This window comes from Protopterus annectens, chromosome 11.part0 (assembly GCF_019279795.1).
Source record: "Protopterus annectens isolate FY-2018-M chromosome 11.part0, PAN1.0, whole genome shotgun sequence".
Classification (NCBI taxonomy): Eukaryota; Metazoa; Chordata; order Ceratodontiformes; family Protopteridae; genus Protopterus; species Protopterus annectens.
Window position 1 is genome coordinate 1,172,504,479 of NC_056745.1, and position 23,446 is coordinate 1,172,527,924.

The window sequence follows — 23,446 nt, forward strand, 5'->3', positions numbered from 1 at the left end:
AGCGCAGCCTCTGGCTAGAGGAGAAGGAGGAAGTTCTGGTTGGAGTGGGTTGCTTCCTGGTTGTTTTTCTGGGTCTTGTGAGAGCAGCAGGATGAATGTGCTTTCTGACAAATTGTATTTTTGCTGGGTAATTCCTCTGGTCTTCAGGAATAGGAGAGACCAGCACGTGTTTTAAATCCTGCATCTCGTTCTCCTTTTGTTGTAGTGACAAACAAATCAAAAAAGCAAACTGAAAAATGAATAAAAATCAGTCACTTCTATGCCAAACAGAGCTGTACTGTCCAGAGGGGCATCAACCAGCTTAGCTCTAAAGTCATCTGATAGATGTTGGAGGACTATCCAAGAATACCTTCTCAAAGCAGATGCTGATGCTGCTAACCTGACTGAGGCCTCAGCAGCAACATAACTACACTTTAGAGTGTGCTTGGTAATCTGGGAGGTGAGAGCAACAAGGGTAAGATGGTGAAGCTTTGGCATCAAAATCTGGTGAATCAGACAATTCTTTAGAGACGTTCCCCAGAAGTGGTAAGGCATATTTAGCCATGTGTGTCTGGTAGTTGGTAGCCCTGAAGGCTAGAGTAGCAGAGGTGTAAATTTTCTTACTCAGACGTTCCCTGGTTTTGTGGTCTTTGTCAGCTGGGAGGATGGTAGTCGTGGTGGGCAATAGTTTAGAGGCCTTACTCGTGGAAATGGTGGCAGAGTCTGCTGGAGGACACAAACTCAGCAGTCTCAGGGACTTTATAAAATATAACAGGTCTGTGTGGAGAAGGGGGCTGTGAGTCAGGGTTCAAGGATGCTGAAGAAAAGGCATCCAGGAAAGCAGGCAGAATTGGAAGAATAGCAATAGGAGTTGGGGAATCCATCTGAATGAGGTCATATCTTTTTTGAACCTCAGTCATTTCAGAGAATTCCCATTTAAAATGTTCTTTCATTCTGGTAACAGTTTCCCCAAAAGTCAAATCCTCAGCTGGGGAGTCAGGGTCAACGGATTCTTCCTCTGGGGAGCCATATCCCAAGGGATAAGGTAACTCTGAGAGGTACAACAGAGTGATTCTTCAGATGAAGAATCACAGAATTCCTCCTCTTCCCTCAGAGATGGGTCTGATGTTCGAAGCCTTGGACTCAGTATAGGAGAAGGGATGGTGGAAGTCCCTGTTGTGGTGGGCTGTAAGGCCATAAAAGCATTAAACAAGTTTTGGCTGAAAGCCTGCCAGTCAATCAAGCTTTCATGAGTAGGTGCAATATGTTTTTTTTTCCCCTCTTTTTGAGAGGCCTGGCGAGCATCTGAAGAGAGGAAGGCTGCAATCAGGTGACTGTAAAGAACCGGAGGGATCCGACGACCCTACTGAAATCACTGGTCCCCCCCCCCCGGGCATCGGAGAAGCATTTACAGACATGCCCTCTGCATGGGATTGTACAGCTTCCATGGAGGTACTATCTGTATCCAAGGCGGCGGAGGAAGAATCCTCAACCAGACACAGGCTGACGGTCAGATGAAAAGAGGTGCAGCAGTAGTGGTTTCTTTGATAGTCTTGGCTTTCTTTGTCGGCAGTTCGGCAGGTACATCGGCAGAACCTTCCATACATAAGGCTAATTGTTTTAAAAGTTGGTTTTCCAGATAAAAATTGAGCATGTGCAGACTGCTGTGCAAGGTTTTGGGCACAAATGCTTGGCAAATGGAGCAGGCCTTGTAGTCGTGTGATCGACCTAAACAAGAGAGACCCTGATTGTGGGCATCCTTGTGGGGTATCCGATGGCTGCACTCACACTTGCCCGTTCTGGATGACATGAACAAGCATTAGAATAAGAAAAAAGTGACTGAAATGGTTCCCCAATGGGGCACTTATCTGACTTCTTCCTAGATCAGGCAGCAGGGCTGACAGGAATACCTGAATTTATAAAACTAAATAAAAGTAACAAAAAACACCGCCACCAGCCAACCAGACCCAGAGGACCTAGGATCCAAAGACCCCAAGGATGCACTGGAATCGGGAAACAATCTACTCTGTTCTGATGCAGAGCCCAAAGCCAAACTATCAAAAGCAGAAGTTACGAGCGGGAGAGACTACCCGTAAACTAGAATCGTTGAACCCGACCAACACACCCCTGTCTCAACCTGTCGGCCCAGAAGGTCCACTTGGCTTCAACACAGCCAGAGTAGAGGAAATCAAGGAAGGGGGTAAGAGTCTAAATTGCCCAGACAATCGGCTCCAATCCTAGGGAATGGAAGAGAACCAGTTCCAATTACCTCAAATTCATAGGACCTGAGGGACGAAACAAAGATACAGTAGCCGAAACTTTGAAGTAGAGGGCCCAAAGCCAGTGGAATGAGGCCTACCTCCATCTGTGCCTGCAAGAACTGCATCAACTGCTCCAGTTCTGCAGTCTTCAATCTCCTAATGGACCGAGATGACTCAACTCAGCAAGCCACCACGGGGGACTGGAAGATAGTCACCAGGCAACGGATCTGGCCTACTGGTCCAAGATGGAGAAACTCGGATCTGAGGCAGAAATGGGGAGGATTCTGGTGAAAACTTCCATGAAGTATATGGAAAAGGAAAGAAAGTCCACACCAAAGGAGCCCCCCAACCGGAAAAGGGTAATGGTAGGGGAAAGAGATTGGCTCCAAGGCGTCAGAGCCAAAAGAGAGCAACTCGACGGCATTGAAGCAAGACAGGGGAACAGAGTCTGGTAGGTGATCCGAGGGTCTTGGGACTTCAATATCCAGCAGGCCCAGAAACAGTAACAAAAGACAACAGGGCAGACTGCTTAGTCTTCCTTGGAAACTTTCGGGGCCTTATCCTGCTTATGACCGGACTTGTCCCCTTTGCTGGAGGAGGTTGACTAGCTCTCCCCTGAAGGCACAAGACCCGTAAGTCTGGCTCTGCTCTCATTTGAAAACAGCACCAGGGGACGCTAGGTGAGCAGCCCCAAGGCAATAAACAAATCACTTATAAGCATGCCAGGAAGAAAGCTTATGCCACAAGAAACAGATTTTTTTGAACATTTTATCCATCATCAACCTAACATCTATCAATCCTAACCCCAACACAAATGGAGAAAAACACAAGCTCTAAAGGCAGGAAACACAACCTACACCAACTAACTACAAATAATACCTAGTCAAAAAACTATCACTACACACACACCAAGTACAAAAAAGCAAGCAGAAGAGCAAACTATCATTTGTAAATGGGTTTTTTGAGAGAGTACACAAAGAGAAAGAACAGTTGTGTAAAATTTTAACTATAGATGTCCTTCTCGTCTATGTTTCAGTATTCATAACCCTTAGGGTTAGCCTTTGCCCAGCGACCCGAACATCCGGCCAGTATAAAAAAGCTTTAGTCACTGCAAGGTACGTGGGACTTTGGCCGTAGAGAATGTGGGCCATAAAAGTGACGTCTGCATGTACCTTCCTCAGAACAGAGTGCCCTAGTCAGACCCCAGTCCTACGACAGTTGCACAAGTTCTTAATCATCCAGCAAGCCCAATTTTTTTTTTTATATCTAGGAGATAGGAGGGTAGGATAGAATACTGCAACATGGAAGAGAAGAAAGTACAGTTTTGTACCTACCATAAATGTAGATGTGGTTATACTGCTGCAGTCATCACACTTGGGTTATCCTGTCATCAGGTGGTCCCCGCAGTCGACCGAATACCAAAGTCTTGGTCCGGCGTCGGTTGTTGTCGCCTCTTCCCTGACGTCAGTGCGACAGGGGTATAAGAGAGACAGCCGATGCCATTTTCTTCAGTTTTTCTTGCCCCAGATGTCAGGTGCCCCTAACTAGGAAGGCAATACAATAGCTATGCAACAATACCTTAGTAGATAAGCAGTAGTACTAGCTGTTAGTAAATACACCATATAGACATGCATCCAATAGATTGAAGTACATGGAGTTGTAACTAACACCCTGGAATGTAGAGGGGATGGAGGGAGGGTAACCTGGACTGCAGCAGTATAACCACTCGAACATCTGCATTTATGGTAGGTACAAAACTGTACTATGTTCATCGTGCTATACTGCTGCAGTCATCACACTTGGGTAGAATCCCTCAGCTATGGAAAGGTGGATGGTACTAAACTGGGTTAAGTGATGCTAGGATGCCCTGCAGAACTGCAGTGGCAAAACCAGCCCTGGTTTTTGAGTATAATGGAAGGTTGTAGTGCTTGGTAAAGGTGTGCACTGAACTCCAAGTAGCTGCCTCCAGAATGTCTTTGGTTGGAACCCCTCTGAGAAAGGCTGCTGAGGTTGCAGTAGCCCTGCTAGAATGGGATCTAATATTGACAGGCACTGCCTTCCCACTGTGCGAGTAGCAAAAGCGGATACAATGTGCTATCCATTTGGAGATGGTCTGTTTTGAAATAGCCTTTCCTTGTGAACCTGCAGCATATGATACAAAGAGTTGGTCAGTTTTTCTGAAGATCTTTGTCTTATCTAAATAGTAATGTAGCTGTCTGCGAATGTCCAAAGAGTGAAGGAGCCTTTCTCCTTTATTCTGTGGGTTAGGATAAAAGGTGGGTAAATGAATGGTCTGATTCAAAGCCAAACTGGATACTACCTTGGGCATGAAGGTAGGGTTAGTTCATAAAGAGACTCTGTCCTGATGGAAAATGATGAAAGGTTCCACTGCAATAAGTGCTTGTAGTTCTGAGACCCTGCGTGCTGAGGTAATAACCAGTAACAAGGCTGTTTTCCAAGACAAGTATTGTAGTTCTGCTGAGAATGCTGGTTCGAAAGGAGGTAGTGTTAACTTTTCTAAAACGAAGTTGGTGTTGGTGGTTTTCTGGGGGGGGGGTCTTACATTCTTAGCCCCTCTGAGAAACTGCCTAAGTAAAGGGTGTGAGAAAATTGGGGGATCCGTATTATATTGAGCTGAAATGGCTGAAGCATGGATCTTAATGGAGGAGAAGGAAAGGCCTTTGTGTAGCATCTCAGTTAGGTATTGCAGTATGTGAGGAATGTTTGGAATCCAAGGATTTTGACCTTTAGCCTGGTGCCATGCACAAAATCTTTTCCATTTGTCTGAGTAAGTCTTCCTGGTGCTGGGTCTCCTGGCCTCCATAATTACATTCAGGACGTCCTTTGAGAGAAGTGTTGATTGATAATTTAAGAAATTCTCCATGCAGCTAAATTTAAAGTTCTGAGCTGGCTGTGACGGGTTTGATAGTTTTTCTGAGTCAACAGTAGTGGGAATTGAGGCAAGATCCATGGAGGGCTGTGAGTCAAGTTCCTTAGTAATGGGTACCAGTGCTGGCGTGGCCAGTCCGGAGCAATGAGGATCATTTGTGGTCTCTCTGATCTGACCTTCAATAATACCTTGGTCAATAGAGGTAGTGGAGGGAAGGCATAGACTGTCAGTGTTGTCCAACTGAATGATAGGGCGTCCAATTTCCAGGCTAGGGAGTGATAAGTCCTTGTGCAGAATTTTTGTAATTGGCAGTTGTTGGGGGAGGCAAATAGATCTATGTCTGGACATCCCCATCTTTGAGTTATCATTGAAAAAACTTGTGGGTGTAGTCTCCACTCGTGAGGGTCTGCCATGTTTCTGCTTAATTCGTCTGCCAATATGTTTTCCTTTCCTGGCAGGAATTGTGCTTGTAGTTGTACTTGGTAGGTCAAAGCTGTGTTCCATACGGTCATAGCCTGTCTGCATAAAGGGTAGGAGTGTGTTCCTCCCTGTTTGTTTATGTACCACACAACTGTGGTGTTGTCTGTCCTTATTAGAAGTTGTCCTGGATGCAAGAGGTCCTTGAAGGCTGTCAGTGCATTTTGCACAGCTAGCATCTCCTTTTGGTTGATGTGAAGATGCATTTGTTTTGCAGACCATTTGCCCTGTATGCACTGTCCTGCCATGTGTGCTCCCCAGGCGTAGTCTGAAGAATCTGTTGTCATGGTTCGGTTTGCTGGAGGTAAGACGAAAGGAAGACCCTTGTTTGTTTGACATGCTTGAGCCCACCATAGGAACTCTTTTTGAAGGCAGGGAATGATAGGTATATTTGTTTCGAGGCTGTGCCTGTGTTGAGACCATACACTTTTCAGGTACCATTGTAATTTTCTCATATGCAGCTTTGCATATGGGATTAGTTGAATGCATGATGCCATGAACCCCAATGCCTGCAGGATTTTCCTTGCAGTGAGCTGGGTAAAAGTTGCTATCTTTTTGAAGTATTGAGTCAATTGTTTTTGTTTGTCTGGCATGAGGTAAGCCATCTGGGCCATTGTATTTAATCTGGCACCCAGGAATATTATTTGTTGCGAGGGTATTAGTTTTGACTTCTTTTTGTTTACTGTGTACCCTAGGCAACTGAGCAGCTGTGTTACAAAAGCCAGATGCTGTAATAGAATGTCCTTGCTGTCTGCTTGGATCAGGCAGTCGTCCAGATATGGATAAATTTGTATTCCTCGTCTGCAATATGCAATTACTGATGCCAGGCATTTCGTAAACACTCTGGGCACAGTAGATAAGCCAAAGGGCAGTGCAGAGAATTGATAATGCGTTGTACCTGCCAAAAATCTGAGGTATCTTCTGCAATCTTGTCTGATAGGGACATGCAGGTATGCCTCTTTGAGGTCCAACGTTACCAGCCAAGACTCCTTACCCAGCATGGGAAGGAGCTGCTGTAGTGTGAGCATTTTGAATTTGGGTACCTCCAAGTATGTGTTCAGAATTGAGAGATCTAAAGATGGGCCTCCAGGCTTTGTTCTTTCTTGGGACTAGAAACAGTCTTAAGTAAAAACCTTGACCTTGCTCTTTTGCAGGTACCTTTTGAATTGCTTTCATATCCATGAGAGCTGAAATTTGCATTTGAGCCTCTGCCCATTGGTTTGGAGGCAGATTTGGCATGTCTCTCATCCGAGGTAAAGTGTGGAAATGAAATCTGTAGCCTCGGGTAATAATGTCCAGAATCCATTTGTCCTTTGTTATGATGCGCCAATTTTGTGGAAATAGAGCCAGTTTCCCTCCCAAAGGTGCTGCCAGGGCAATTTTTCTTGGCAGGTGAAGAGGGAAGTCATTGTGTTTGTTTCCTGAAGGGTTGAGATCTTTCGTCTCCACCTCTTTGAGTTGCTGTATGCCACTGTCTAGGCCTGAAAGAACCTTGTGTCTGGCCTCTGCCCCTTGGGTGCCTGTACCTACCTCTTTGGGGTCAGTCTGATGCAGGAAAGGACCAGTTTTTTGATGGCCAGTTTCTGCTGAAACAAGAAGGTTGTACCTGTAAAAAATCTTTAACGGTTTACATAGATTTTGCCTTTTCTTCCATTTTCTTCAAAACTTCCTCTGCTTTGACACCAAATAACACATCTTTCTGCAATGGGGCATCCAATAACTTTGCTTTGACATGTTCTGGTAAGGCTTGTTCTTTAAGCCAACCATGCCTACGCATGACAGACCCTGTGACAGCTGCTCTACATGAGGCTTCCAATGAATCAAAACCACACTGTACGGTATGTTTTCCCACCTGTTCTGCTGCATGCAGCAAATCCTGCATCTCTTTCAAATCTAGTTGATCTGTCTGAGGGATCAGCTTCTGCTTTAACTGTGTAATCAAATACTGTTGGTATTTTAGCATGTGGAATTGGCAGTTTAATGCCCTCATGGCCAAAGTGGCAGACGTATACACTTTCTTTCCCCATCTTTCTAATGCTCTGGAATCTCTTTCAGAAGGGAGTGGATTCTTAGCAGTAGAGGCCTTAACCCCTTTGGGACCCTGGGAAATGGTCTTGGGGTCTGCATTAGGGCTTTTGTATAGAAACTTATGAGTATCAGGAACTCGGCAGTATCTATCTGGCTTAGCTGGTGCTGGAGGTAAGGAATCTGGGTTTAAACTGGATTCAGAGAAATCATCATCCAAAATGTCTAAAACTGGAGGAATTGCCAGGGTTCTATGTTGTGGAAGAAGAAGAAACTCACAGTCTTTTCTTAGAGTCAGAGTAATCTTGGCCTTCCCAGCGGAAGTGTTCCCTCATGGTGTGTAAAGTTTCCCCAAAAGAGTAGTCTTCAGGGGGGGAGACCGAGGGAATGGACTTCTTCAGCATCTGAGTCTTCATAAGGAGGGAAGGAGTAATCCTGGTCGTCAGAGTTGCCTGAGGAAATGGATGCTTGGTCAGAGGAAGGATAATCTTCCTCCAGTCTAGGCCTTTTGTCAGGTGGGGGTTGGGATCCCCTGATAAGGGTAATTAAATCCTCGGTCATCTTAAGCATCTGTTTTTTAGGCATAGGGGCCTGTGGGGGGGTGTGTGGTCCCGGTTTTCTAACTTTCAAGGGGGCTTTGAGCTTAGCATAAGGCTTGGCAGAGGCAGTTGTCGGTTTGAAAACACCCTCTGAGACCGAAAGTCTATTCAAAGTTTCCGGATCACCGTCGGGGCTGGCGTCCGAGGAGTGAGGTGGAACCGGATCCTGAGGCCCAACAGTTTCGGTTTGGGATGCCGTCAGAAAATCTGAATCAGCGGTAGTCAGGGGCTGCGAAGGCGCCTCGCTGAAAACCGGAGAACCGGTGTCAGGCCTTGCTGAGGCCTCGGTATCTGGTCTTGGCCTTGGCTGTCGGTCCTTATCTTTGCGTTTTTTAATCATTGCTGATGTCGGTTGCTCCGACGGCATGCTATAGTTAAATTTTCTGCCAAAATAATGCTGGGCAAATTCTGCCCGACGCTTTATTGTACGTTTGTTGAACCTAGCACAAAACCGACAACCAGAGACATCGTGGTCTGGGCCTAAGCAAGGAATACAATAAGAATGAAAATCCTTATGAGGTATTTGCTTCCCACAAGAAATACAATTATTAACTTTGTCTGACATCAGTCTGAGGCAAGAAAAGTTTCCTCAATGGGGTACTAAGCTTTAGAGAAGACTTCAGGCTGAAATTCTATTAGAAAATTTCAGGAGCTGGCCGACCGGCACTTGCGAACTGCTTCTGCTTCGGGCACCGTGCGGCAAGAAAGACTGGAGAAAAATGGCATTGGCTGTCTCTTTTATACCCCTGTCGCACTGACGTCAGGGAAGAGGCGACGACAACCGACACCGGACCAAGACTTTGGGATTCGGCCGACTGTGGGACCGCCTGACAACAGGAAAACCGAAGTGTGATGACTGCAGCAGTATAGCACGATGAACATCATCTATGGTTATGGTAAGATTTTACACAACTATACTGTATCCTTCTATTCTCATGTTGCAGTATTTATAACTGCTGGGTGAGTACCACAGCTCAAAGGGAAAGAGAAGAGGGTGGTTTGGAACTGTTTTCCAAAAAACATGCAAGATTGCCCTAGCAAATCCCGTTCTAGCTCTGGAGATGTGATCCACGTTGTAGTGTTTGGTGAAGATATGGACCAATGTCCAGGTAGCTGCTTCTAGAACAGCCCCTTGAAAAAAAGCTCCAGAGGAGGCCATGACCCTAGTGGAATGGGCTTTATGTTCGAGTCTGCTTTTTCCATGGTGGGTATAGCAAAAGATCATGACTTTGGAAATGCATGTAGAAACAGTCTGCTTTGTCGCAACTTTTCCCAGAGCCCTGGGGTGAAAGGAGACAAACAGTTGCTCTGATCTCCTAATGGATTTGGTCTTGTCAAAGTTGAATCTTAGTTGTCTGTGAACATCCAGGGAATGCAGGACTCTCTCACTATCATTCTGGGGTTGCGGATACATTTGTTCAAGCACAACTCATTGACCACCTTAGGCATAAAGGATGGGTTAATCCGTAAGGTAACTCTATCCTTGTGGAAAATTAAAAAGGGTGGGTGACCATGACAGCCTGGAGCTCCAAAACTTTCCTGGCTGAAGTTAGGGCCATCAAAAGCACAGTTTTCCAAGTATAATACTTTAGAGAGGCTGTAGCTACTGGCTCAAATGGAGCAACAGTGACCTTCTCCAACACACATTTCAGGTCCCAGGGTGGTGGAACTGGTCTCCTGGGTGACCCAAGGTGTAAAACTCCTTTGAGAAATAACTTCACTTGAAGTCTACAAGCCAGTGGGGAGTCTAGATGCAGACATGCAGAAATAGCAGCAAGGTGGGCCTTAACAGAGGAGTATGCCAACACAGCCTACAACAATTTACACAGATAAGACAGCACACCAGGGGACCTCTACTTGAAATGTGTCTAGCTGTCTTTTTAGACAACAAATGGAGAAGCTTGGGTTTCCTGGCCTCCTGCAGGACATTTAGCACGTTCTTACAGTAGAGATGTGTCTAAAGGATCAAAATTCACACCCACAAGGTTAGGTTTAGAGATTCCAGGTGGGTATGGATTAGGGATCCCTTGTCCTGTGTGAGTAGGTCCCACTCAGTGGGGTAACCTGTGATGATTGCCCTTGGCTAAATGAGAAGGAGGGGGAAAACCAGTGCTGCCTTGGCCAAAAGGGGGTTACCGGCAAGATTTTTGGTTTGTCCTGCTGAATTTTCATCAGGACTTTCTGTAGAAGTGGGAAGGGGGGATGCGTATAGAAACATACCCTTCCAGGAAATAGAGAAGGCGTCCGTTGCCCTAGCTACGGGACTTGGAGGCCTGGTGCTTGTTTAGAGGGGAGGCAAACAGGTCTATTTGTGGTGTACCCCCACCTGTGGACTATATCCAGAAACACATCCTTGTGTAGCATCCATTCATGGTATTGTAATATTTATCTGTTCAGGATGCTGCTTGTGTGTTCTGAGCTGAGGGTATATAGACAGCCTGCAGAGTTACTCCATGCTGGACCGCCAATACCCCAGGCCTGGAGTGTAAGTCTGCACTGCAGGTATAATCTTATTCCCCCTGTTTGTTCACATACCAAAGAACAGTAATGGTCTCAGTGAGCAACTTCAGGGGTCCTTGCTTCAGAGCATGTTGGAAGGCCCTCAGAGCAAAGATGAGAGCCCTCATTTCTTGGATGTTGATGTGCTCCCTCTTGGATGGGTCTGTCCATGTGCCTTGTACCTTCAAGCTTCCCACAACAGCTCCCCAACCCAGGTCGGAAGCATCTGACTGCATTTCCTGGACTGGAGCCAGGGCTTGCAAAGGAAGTCCTGGATTCAGAGAGAGACTAGATTCACTCACCAAATTATCTCCTTTCCTTAGGCAAGGCAGGAAAGAAATGGTGTGGTCCAAAGGGTGGGAGTGTTGGACCTATGTGGACCTCAGACACCACTGTGGTTTTCTCATGCGTCTTGCCACTGGCACATGGGGATTGTGGAAGCCATATATCCCAAAAGTCTGAGGTATTCTCTTGCTGTCATTGCCATGGATGACAGACAAATAGTTGTGTAAAATCTTACCATAACCTTAGATGCCCTACTCTTCCATGTCGCAGTATTTTTAGTGTGGGATTTCGTGTCTCAGGCGACCCATACATAGGCTCCTATACAAAAGCTTAAGCCTGGCTGCTGTAGGTGCATGGGACGTCACACGTAGGGCTATAAACCAGGGACCTTAAATGTGACGCCTGCACGCACAGACCTCAGAACTTAATGCCCAGTCGGACAGTCCCATAGAGAATAATGAGAGATCAGCCAGAGGTACCGAGTGCCATATGCTGGCTAGTCTACCCTGATCCAGGTTAGAGCTTCAGATTGCCCTAAAGGTATGTCAGTAGTGGAAAAAAGGGGGCTAGGTGGGTGGGAAGGAATATTGCAACATGGAAGAGGGACATCTAAGGTTATAGTAAGATTTTACACAACTATTCTATATCCTTCTATTCCTATGTTGCAGTATTTTTAGTGTGGGAGAGTACCACACCTTAAATTAGAGGGAAGGGTGGAAGTAGATGTAGCAGATTCCACAAAACCTTACAGGATTGCTCTAGCAAACCCTGCCTTGGGCTCTGTAGACATAGTCCAATTTTGTAGTGTTTGGTGAAGGTGTGAATTGTGGACCAGGTGGCTGCTTCCAGGATGGAGGCTGTGTCCAGGCCTTTGAGGTAGGCTTTGGAGGTTGCAACGCCCCTGGTATAGTATGCTCTTACCCCCTGGGGGAGGTGCTTGTCATGGTGGGAGTAGCAGAAGGAAATAGTTTTCTTGATCCAACAGGAAATGGTTTGTTTGGAGACTGTCTTTGCCAGGGCCCTACCAAGGAAGGATACAAACACAGTTGGTTAGATTTTCTGATGGGCTTACTTTTGTCTAGGTAGAATCTTAGTTGTGTGTGCACATCCAGGGAATGGAGTATCCTCTCACTGTCACTGGCTGGAGAGGGAAAGAAGGTGGGCAGGTGAATGGATTGGTTTAGGGACAGTTTGTTGACCACTTTAGGCATGAAGGAAGGGTTAGTGCATAGGGTGACCTATCCTTATGTAAGGTAGTGTAGGGAGAGCAGGCCATAAGAGCTTGTAACTCGGACACTCTTCTAGCTGAGGTAAGGGCTACCAGCAGTACAGTCTTCTATGTACACATTTGGAGCATAGCAGCACTAGCTGGTTCAAATGGGGCCAGTGTTGGTTTTTCCAAAATGAAATTTAAGTCCCAGGGGGGAGAGATGGGTTTTCTTGGTGGTCTGATGTGCAAGACCCCTTTCAAGAATAGTTTGGCATCTAGCCTGGATAGTAAAGGGGATCTAGTGGTAGACAGACTGAAATTGGTGATAGGTGGACTTTTACTGAAGAATACGAAAGACCAGCCTTCGCTGGGGGGGTCTGCCCTTATGGAGACACCATTTGGAGAATCTCTCATTTTGATAAGTAGGATTTCCTAGTAATAGGTTTCCTGGCCTCCCTCAGGACTAAAAGCACATCCTCTGAGTAGTGATGTCTGAAAGGGATTAGATGTTTATCACTCAGAGTATTAGGCCTAACATCTGCTGGTAAGGATGAATTAGCGTTCCCTTTTGTTGTGCGAGAAGGTTCACCTTGTGGAGTAACTTGTGGTGATTGCCCTTGGCTAATGAGAGAAGTAGGGGGAACTACTGCTGCCTTGGCCAGTAGGGAGCCACCAGCAAGATTTTTGATTTGTCCTTCCTGATTTTCAGGAGGACTTTTTGAATGAGAGGAAAGGGTGGGAAAGCATATATAAACCATCCCTTCCATGGAATGCTGAAGGCATCTACTCTACAAGCAAGTGGAGATTGATCCTTGGTGCAGAAGTTTTTCAATTGTCTGTTCTGGGGGGAGGCAAACAGATCTACTGAGGTGTGCCCCACTGATGGACAATGTCTAGAAAGATATCCCTGTTCAACATCGACTCGTGCTGTAGAGAGGATGCTCTGCTGAGAATATCCACATTTTTGTTGTCCTGAGAAGGGATGTACGTTGCCTGCAGGATTTAGCTGTGTCTGGAGGTGAGGTCCCAAATTGTAATGTTACCCAGCATAGGTGGTAGGCCTTGGTCTCTCCCCATTTGTTGAGATACCACATGACTGTGGTGTTGTCTGTGAATATCTGAAGGGGCCCGGTTGAAGGATAGGCAAGAAGGCTTTCAGGGCTAGAAGAACTGCAATCACTTCCTTCACATTGATGATTCTTTTGGAGGGTAGGAGTCCAGGCCTCCTGTACCATGAAGCCTTTCATGGTAGCCCCACCCCCAGCACTGATGCATCTGTATGCGTATGTTGGGTTGGGGAGGGAGGTTGTAGTGGAAGGCCCGGGTTCAGAAGTATTTGTTGGATCCACCACCTTAGTTCTGCTTTGAGTCAGGGCAGGAGGGTAATTTGTTGCTCGAGGGGATGTTGGTGGTGTGACCACATATTTTTCAGGTACCATTGGAGCTTTCACATGTGCATTCTGGCTAGGGGCAGCATCAGGATGGTGGCTGCCATGAGTCCCAGGATCTGCAGGAATGGTCTTGTAGATATCTAATGAACCTGTAATAGGCTTTGGAAGTGAGGGGAGAGTGACAGAACTTTGTCCAGAGAGAGGAAAGCCTGCATCAGGTCTGTTCTGATCCTGCAGCCTAGAAAGATCTTGTCCTGCTGTGGGATTAAGGACGATTTTAGGAGGTTGATGGTGAATCCCAAGCTGTGAAGTAGGGAAGTGGTGAACCTCAGATGATTTCGGAGGGTGTCCGCTGTTTCTGCTAGAATGAGGATGTCGTCTAGTTAGGGGTAGATTTGGACACCTTCAATTCTGCAGAAACCTATGGCTGGGACTAGGCATTCTGTAAATACCCTGGGGCAGCAGACAAACCAAAGGGCAAGACTTTAAATTGAAAATGAGAGCAATGCCCCATGAAACTTAAGAAATTTCTGTTGGAGAGTTTTATGGGAATATGGAGATATGCTTCCTTTAGGTCTAGTGTGGTCATAAAGGCCTGGGCTGGCAATAAAGGAAGAAGGGTTTGAAGGGATAACATTCTGAATAATGGAACTTTTAGGAAAAGGTTTAGAAAGGATAAATCTAATATTGGCCTTCAAGGGCCATCTTTTTTGGCTACCAGAAAAAGTCTCAAGTAGAAGCTTTTTCCTTCTATGGTTTCTAATCTCAGGTTTTGCAGTATGCAGAGATGAGGTGGCGTTTTTTTTTTTTTTTTGGGGGGGGGGGCTTGGAAGGGGTTTTTCCATCCAAGAAAGGAAATATCCATTTTTTATGATTGCCAGTACCCAGCAGTCCAAATGGGGAGGCAGTGGGAAAGGCAGGCAGACAAGGGGAGGTGGGGCAAGGCAGTCTCGCATTGTTGGGTCCACTTCTATCTTGAAAAGGCTGTTTTTGGGTTGTGAGGCAACTGGTCTGGGGGAGGTTCGTCTCCTGGTTCCTCTCCTATGCCAGGAAGAGAAAGGGATAAGCAGAGGAGGGGGGAGCCTCCTGACAAAGGTAGTCTTAGCCGGGTAATTAATGTAGTATTTAGGGATGGGGGACACAAGCAAGTGCTTGATGTCTTGAAGCTCTACTTTTTCCTGCAGGTTTCTGAAGAGGTTTACAGACTCTCTGCCAAACAGAAGGTTGCAATCTAATGGGGCATCTAGGACTTTGGACTTTAAATCCTTTGGTAGGGGTTGGATGCATAGCTAAGACCTAGCAAAGGTCTCTGCTGCATTGTAACTGCATTTGAGAGAATGTCTGGCTACCTGGGAAGCCAGGGATAGTTTAGATGCCATCTCAGATTTGGTGTGGCAGTCAGGGGTGGACATCAAGAGAGAGGAGGCTTGGGAAACTAGGTCCAAGGCATATTTAACCATGTGGTTTGGTAGTTGATAGCGCTGAAGGCTTGAGTGGAAGAGGTGTAAACCTTCTTTCCTATTCTGTCCATGCTTTTGCTATCCTTCCGAGTGGACAGAAGAGATGCTGTAGGAAAACAGTCTCGATTGCTTATCAGGGGATACAGCCATTACAGCAGGGTCTGCCAGGGGTGGCTTTACTAGGAATTTCTGTTCATCTGGAACTTTGTAGAACCTGTCAGGTCTCTTAGGGGACGGTGGTTGAGAGTCTGGGTTCTTTGATACTGAGGTGAAAGCATCAAGGTAGGCAGGGAAAAAAGGTGGGATGGCTGAAGGAGAAGGAGATTACACTTGGAGAAGTTCAAAGTACCTCATTTGAGTGTCAGTCATTTGGGAAATGTCATATTTAAAGTATTCTTTCATTTTTGTGATAGTCTCCTCAAATGTGATATCCCCTGGTGGAGAGTCACCCTCTATGGATTCCTCATCTGAGGAATAGTATTCAAGAGGAGAGGTAATTTGTGAGGAATAGGAGACTAATTCATCTGAAGACGAGTAGTAGGGTTCCTGTTCTTCCTCTCCTTCTTGGTGAGTAGGCAAAGGGAGAGAGGTGGCAGAAGCAGGACTAGGACTAAGCACTGGAATAGTGAAAAGGGAAGGGGCTGTGGGCCGTAGGGACATAAAGGTCTGCATCAAAGAGCTAGTAAATGACTGCCAGTCTGGGATTCCTCCAGAAGGTGGAGTCTGGTGCTTTGTCTTTTCTTTTTAAAGGCGTAGACCTCGGGAAAGGCCTGGGTTCCGGAGCCTGGGAAACAGTAGGGATTTCTGACTATATCTGGTTCCCCATCGACGTCAGTAGGGGCAGACGTCAGGGCTATCTCTGTGGACGTGCAGGCCGTTACTTCTGAAGTGGCTTCCTCGAGGGGAGCCATCGAACTAGATGGTTCTGTTGGACGTCCCTCAACCCCTACAGTGGAAGGTGGTGGGAGGTCCAATGGCGGAGAGACAGAGGAAGTAGGCCTGGAAACCTTGGCCTCTTTTCCATGGTGGTTCCGGAGTGGCCGATTCAGGATCCATCCTGAGTGCATGTTTTTTGAGCCTCTGGTTTTCTAAGTACAAATTAAGGGCAGCCAGACGGTTACAGAGGGTCTTAAGGTACAAAAGATTGACAAATGGAACAAGCGGTATGGTTGTGCTCCCAGCCTAGACAAAAGATGCAGTGGTCGTGCATACCTTTATGTGGTATCTGGCACCTGCATTGGCATTTCCCTTCTTAGCTGACATCAACTAACGGTAATGACAGCAAACCAAGCTAAAGCAAATAAAGGCAAAAAATCCCCAATGGGGTACTTAGCTTTAGAAGTCTTAGAGTAGAGGAGAGAAGCGACTGATGTGATGTCGACTGTAGCTAAAAAGTTCTGAGGTCTGTGCATGCAGACATCACATTTAAGGTCCCTGGTGTGACGACCCACGCACCTACAGCAGCCAGGCTTAAGCTTTTGTATAGGAGTAGACGTTCGGGTCACCTGAGGTGGAAAATCCCACACTAAAAATACTGCAACATAGGAAAAGAAGGACATCAGGTATTCCTTTAGACTTTCCACCTTTTGGGGTGGGAGAAATGCCATCATAACATCTGCTCTGATTCTGCACCCCAGAAAGACCTGGTCCTGGGAGGGTGGATTAGACAGGATTTGGGGAATTTGACTGAAGCCCAGAGACTGCGAAACAGTAATGACTGTCTGGAGATGGTTTTAGAGGCTACTGTAACAATCTATTAAATGTATTAAATCAAATAATGAATTTAAACAGAATAACAATACACAACAATAGGATATTTATTTTGTTACCACATATAATTTATTGAGTAAAGAAATTTGGGACATAGTGAAATATTATTGGAAATGTCTATTGAAAGATAAAGTTTTATATAGCTTGCTCCCCTCTAGTCCTTTGATTGCCTATAAAAGGGGACAACATTTGGGTGACATCTTAATAAGAGCATATTTTATATGCCCTAGTGATAAATTATATCTTTCATTACGTACCTTTGGTACTTTTCCTTGTCATTTTTGTAATGTATGTCCATTTATTAGGTTATCCTTTAATAAGATCAATAATAAAGGATTTTTACCGAATAAACGTTTTTTTTGTTATTCTGATGGGGTTATTTATTGTCTTAAATGCCCTTGTAACTTATTTTATATTGGAGAAACTAAAAGAAAGTTCAAGTTTAGATTACCGGAACATATTCGGGATATTAAGAGGGGAGCAATAAAAAATTCAGTGGCCTTACATTTTTTAGAAACTCATAATAGGAATGCAAATTTACTACAAGCTACTATTTTAGAGCAAATTTTTGTTAAAAAAGGAGATCATAAATTATTAAAAAATATGTTATTATATAAAGAATCTATTTTCATATTAAAATACAATACATTATTTCCTTATGGTTTAAACATGGAAATCAATTGGAAATATTTAATATAATAAAATCTAGGATTTTGTATTTTGATATTTTCATAGCTCTGTATGTTTATTTTGGGCCTATTCTTTTTGGGAGAGAGTGTAGTCTCTTTAAATATGTAATTGTTTAATTGATTGACGATGTTATTATTGATTATCTTTTAGTATACAAGGGAATGTATTTTTACTATGAATTATGTGCTCGTTGAAGGCTGTAGTGGCCGAGGCGCTAAGACATGTATTTTAAAAAATAAATATTTTCAACATGGAATTGCTGTTGTTTTTCTACTTTTCAGTCTTTAAGACTTTTTTGCTGGTTATTTGTTCTTTTTTTTGCTACTGTAACAATCTGCCTGGATCAGGAGGTCATCCAGTTATGGGAAAATCTGCATTCTTAGGACTCTGCAATAGGCTAACACTAGAGCCAGACACTTGAATACCCTTGGAGCCATAGACAGTCCAAAGTGTAAAGCAGAGAACTGATAAAATGTGAGTTGCCTACAGAGAAGTGCAAATACTTCCTGTATTTGGGTGTGATGGAGATATGCAGGTAAGCATCTTTGATGTCCAAGGTGGTGAAAAATACCTAAGGCATTAATAGTGGAAAAAGAGTTTGAAGGGTGAGCATGCAGAAGGTGGGTACTTGACGAAAAAGGTTGAGGTGAGAGAGATCTATGGTTTCCATGGGCCATGCTTTCTTGGGATCAGGAACAGTCTTGAGTAAAAGCCCCTTCCCTTTTCTGAAGCAGGGACTGATCGGATAGTCCTCTTGAGAGAGAAGACTGTCCAAGGTTGGTTGAAATCAGGATAGCTGGTCCTTTGGTGGCTGTGGGATGCCCCTAAACACATGAGGAATGACCCAAGTCATGAAATAACCTTCTGCTATGATAGACAGGACCCACTCGACTGAGGTGATGCCTTCCCAGAGTGGGAGACAGTGAGAGAGTCTCTGGGACAGGGATATAGGGCCTGGAGGGGGGAGTCAGGTAGTCACAGACTACCTTAACTGTCCTGAAACAAAGGTTTCTGGATAGGTATCTAGGCAGGCCTAGAAGGTAGCTGCTGCTTTCTGGAACTCTTTTTGCCCCTAGTAGGAGGAGGAGGAGCAGAATGCTTTATAATAAGTTGGGTTTTAGTAGGGTAAATCCTGTGAAACTTAGGAATTGGTGACACAAACAAGTGTTTCAAGTCCCTGCAGTTCTTTTCCTTCTATTGAAGGGCCTTGAAAAGTTCTGCCACTTGGGTGCCAAACAAGGCAGTATTATCCAGGGGGGCATCAAGAAATTTAGCCCTAATATCGTCAAGAAGGGGATGTAGCTTCAACCAAGAGTACCTTCTGAGCACTGAGGGAAAGGCTGCAAGACCTGGCAGAGGCCTCTGCAGCATCATAACTGCATTTAGGTGAGTGCCTTGTCACTTGAGGACAAGGAGATCAGACTAGACATTTCAGGCTGGGAGGCCATCCAAAAGCTTAGAAGCCTAAAATAAAAGGGCCGGAGAGTACTTAGACATATGTGTCTGGTAGCTAATGGCCCTAAAGGCCAAGGCTGCTGATGTATACACCTTCTTGCTAATTCTCTGCATATTTTTATGTCCTTGTCAGAAGAAAGGACTGAGGAAGAGGGTAGCAGTCTGGAGAGTTTGACTGCAGAGACAAAAATGGTACTAGGATCTGCAGCTGGACACAATTAGAAATGTTGCCCCTTCTGGGACTTTATCTGTCAGGTCTTCTAGCAGCAGGGGGCTGGGATTCAGGATTTTTAGTAGCTGCAAAAAAGGCATCTAAAAAGGCTGGCAGGACTAGGGGAATTGCAGAAGGTTCAGAGGTATCCACTTGTAGCCGTTCATCTCTCTTTTGGACTTCAGACATTTCTGGAGTCGCACTTAAAAATTCTCTCATCCGAGAGACTGTTTCTCTAAAGGTCAGGTCCTCTCCCAGGAGAGCCCCCCCCCCCCCCCTCAGCAGAGTCCTCCTCTGGGGAAGCATAACCTAGAGCGGAAGGCATCTAAGAAGTATAAGAAAGAGAATCCTCAGAAGAGGAATCTGAAGAGTCCTCAGCCTCTAATGTAAAAGGTTCACCAGTCAGCCTCTAATGTAAAAGGTTTGGCAGTCTGGGTCCTAGGGCTGATTACAGAAGGGGCAGCCAAGGAAGACGTAAAGGGCCATAAAGGCATTAAACAAGCTTTGAGAAAGCTTGCCAATCAGGCATGCTCTCAGGAGGGGAAGTGACTTGCTTAGTTTTCTGTTTCTTTTTTAAAGAACAGGCAGGTCTAGAGGGCGTAGGGCCTAAGGTGGGCTTAGTCTCTGAAGCCTGACTGGGGCCTAGGCAAAACAGATACAGGTCACGGGCATCCTTATGATCAAGTTGACGTCCACACACACACTTTCCCTTTCTGGATAACGAGAACCTGGGCAGTCATGCAGTGATCAAGCAAATAAAAAAAAGGCCCCGATGGACTAAACTTTAAAAGCAGGATCCGACAGCAGAGACGGCAGAATGAGCTGACGTTTGACTGGTGGCAGAGAAGTTCTGATGAAGGTATGTGCAAACATCACTTTTAAGGCCCACACTCCCTATGGTCAACATCAGACATCCCATATACTTTGCAGTGACTAAAGCTTTTGTATACTTGCCAAATTTTCAGGTCGCTAGGCGGAGGCTAACCCCAAGGGTTATGAATATGGCAACATGAGAATAGGAGGACATCGACACAGCTGTTGTCTAGAACAGCAGTAAACAAGATCTGAGGTAGATTTACTGGAACACGGGTTATGGGTAGGGGAGGCAGTGCTCTTTGAGCAGACGTCTTAGAAGTTGACCAGCATCAGATCCAATAAGCCAGAGATTGAATCTAGATGGAAAAGACAACATTGGATCTGGTATTTATTTTTAAAAGCCTGAAAGTATGACAGTATTGGTATCAGCAGTGATCATTGAAACCCAAATTGAGACAAAATCTCGATCAAAACAATTCAGGCTTTCAAACTCGAACATTGCCTTTAAAACCTTGTAGTCTAATTTCTGTAACTCTGAAGTTCACAAATAGCCATTTAAATGTGAGAAACCCAAAAAATAAAAACGAAATCAGAATGAAAGCCATCTGATGTACTCTGCCTACCACAAAAGCATATATATTATACACAAGAGAACTTATTGCCTTCAAAAATGGGTCCTTAACAGTTCATCGAATTCAGTGAACAGCATTTTCGGTGCACTTGCATGAAACATGACGTTTGTTGGACTGTTCATACTGAGATTGCAATACAATGAAGATTGGAAAATTTGCCTTCTCCTCACTGTAGTGCGATCTTGGAGGTGGTATATACAATAAGCAGGGTATGTGGGGAGGCTGTAGTGAGGTTTCACTGACTATCAAGATTCTGCAAAAACTACTTTGAGCTTTTATAATTCTACTCTAATGCTTCAAAGATGAAAACAAATGAAGTCTTTCAATACACAAATGAAAATTTCAGGCCACAGTTGCTAAACTACTTTCCAATGGAAATTAAAATCAAGCAAACTGTATAAAAATAGTGGAAACTAAATAATGGCCACCAAAGCTACTACCAGTAAGGGCTCATGCTACACGAGTCACCGTCTTGTGAAGGGAGACATTCATCTGATAAACAAATCAGTCCATATCATAAATGCCATTTTCAAGTAATCCAAGTATTAAGAATACTGCTACAGGAAAACTTCTCCAAAGGAAAATCAATGGGAACAGCAAAAGTATTTCACCTATACTGACAAAAACCACACACAAAAAAATACTATGAATTAGTGTGTTATGATGTTTAATGCTCAAAAATACAGGATGTTTTAGTACCTACTTAACTACCCTTCATCTACACTGAGTGAACATATAAGCTATAAAAGATTCAAAATAGAAGCATCCTTATTTAAGCTCATGTAAAGCAACCCCAAAATTTTATATAATGCACTTATCAAATATGACGGCATAACAAGAGGCATCACACTTTTCACAGCCATATGGAAAACTAAATCATTCAGTATTGCATTGCAAAACAGATTCTTCTGCATTAAACATGCATTAATATAAACAGCGACTTCATCTGAATTTGGGGAAAATGTGTATTCTTTACAGCTCCCTAGATATATTAACTGACTCACTGTAAAATTTTTACTCACAACCAGAAACATTTCACTATTCAGTTTCAAAGCATTGAGAAAGAAAATGTTATCAATGCCCATATTTTCCTGAGATTACCTGCACTTATCACAACATATCATATATCCATCATCATGGGTGAAACCGCATATACACCTGGTAACATCAGTGCTATAGCTTCCATCATCTGAAGTGCTGATAGTAGTAGCATTAGAAGTCTCATCTAAGTTACATGCGTAAGTGCCAGTGACATCACTTTTGCTGGTTGGAGGAGGAGAAGCTGGAGGCGTTGGTGGTGGACGAGCACCATAATTATGGTCCTAGAAATAAAATAATGCATTTGTTTAATTACAAAAAAAATCATAAAAGCATTCTTGCAAATAATCAATAGAGTTACAAAACTTCAAGCAAGAGGCTTCCATAGAATGTTCAAGGATATACTCACCTTCTAATTTTGCATGTTTTACAATACAAGCCAAATTTAAATGCCGTTTTGTTCTCCACCATGCATTTTCTGTGGAGTGTGAAAAGATTTCAAGTTATTTATGGGAGAAATCGGAACAGGAAAGATAACATAATATAAAGGGGGGGGGGTACTCTGTTTTGGGCATTCCAGATTACTGGAAATAACCAAGGGATGTAAGTAAACTCCACTGACAAAAATGCTCAGCATTTCTGATCTGCATCACCATACATGTGTTTCTGAAAGGAACATCCAAACTGAAGGACTGTTGGCAGTTGTTGACAAGGGACTCCAGTTTCTGCTTACAAGACGGGGCCAGACAATTTGCTGACTTCTCAGCGTCATCTTGCAAAAGTTAGCAAAGGAACCAAGGGGACATATCATGGGAAGATCCCATGCAGAAAATGTCTTGAGAATGGAAGCCTTTAGGTGGCTTTTGCAATTATACTGGCATGCATTTACATTTTGTTGGAGGATTATACAGCTAACAGTACGGAGAACTCGGCAACGGCCAGACACATACAGCAAATGGCATACTAAAAAATAAACAAGTACATAAAGTTATGCTCTTAGCATAATGCAAGATCCATGTTTTCTTTCATCCGTCTTAACGTGTGGGTTACTGGATCCAATCGGATCAAAGGATGGCAACTCAGACTTTGACTCCGAAGTTCAAGCTCCTCTCCTATAACACACTACATCACCTAATCTCCTCTGAGCAAGCTTGCCTTCCTGCACTGGTCCCCACTACAAGGAGTAACTATAGGCCGCAGACAGAGACCTGGTGAGGTCGAACAAATGAAAACTTCAGAAAGTCCAGCAAAGCAAAGTCCACTAAAAGCAGCAATCAACATGTCAATATGGAAGGACGACAGAGAGAGGGAATGCAGAGACAGACAGAAAATTACAACATGGGTCTAGATAAGTACATAACTTTCATATCTGATGTTATTTATTCTGCCCATCTAAATCTGTGGGACAAGAGTACCAAGCCAGGCTAATCTGGGTGATACTATGGAAAAATATTGTTGAGGATAGTACAGCTAAAATGCTGCCCTTGAGATTTACTGGATATCAAACAATGTGAAAACAAGATACGAATTTCAGATGGGAGAAGCTGTTGAGCAGATGTCATCCAATGATAGCTAACTAAAGAAAGCTGCGGAGGTAGACAGTGCTCTCGTAGCATGCACTGTGGGTGTGAATGACAAGAACAACTCACTGACATAATACACATGAAATATACAGTCAGTAGGCCATCTGGACAAGGTTTAGTTTTGGAAAAGGAAACCAAGTTGGTCATACCTCCGGATATAATTTTTTTCTATGAT

At 44.4% G+C, this 23,446-nt stretch overlaps 1 protein-coding gene across 1 annotated transcript in view; it reads right to left on the reverse strand.

The window, feature by feature from the left end:
- Nucleotides 1-23,446, reverse strand: part of KMT2E (lysine methyltransferase 2E (inactive)) — a gene marked incomplete in the record, with an annotated part of 3,388,239 nt that overhangs the window by 2,711,597 nt on the left and 653,196 nt on the right. The window contains 1 exon segment of the mRNA XM_044088526.1: nucleotides 21,752-21,972. Coding sequence (XP_043944461.1) covers nucleotides 21,752-21,972 — 221 coding nt within the window.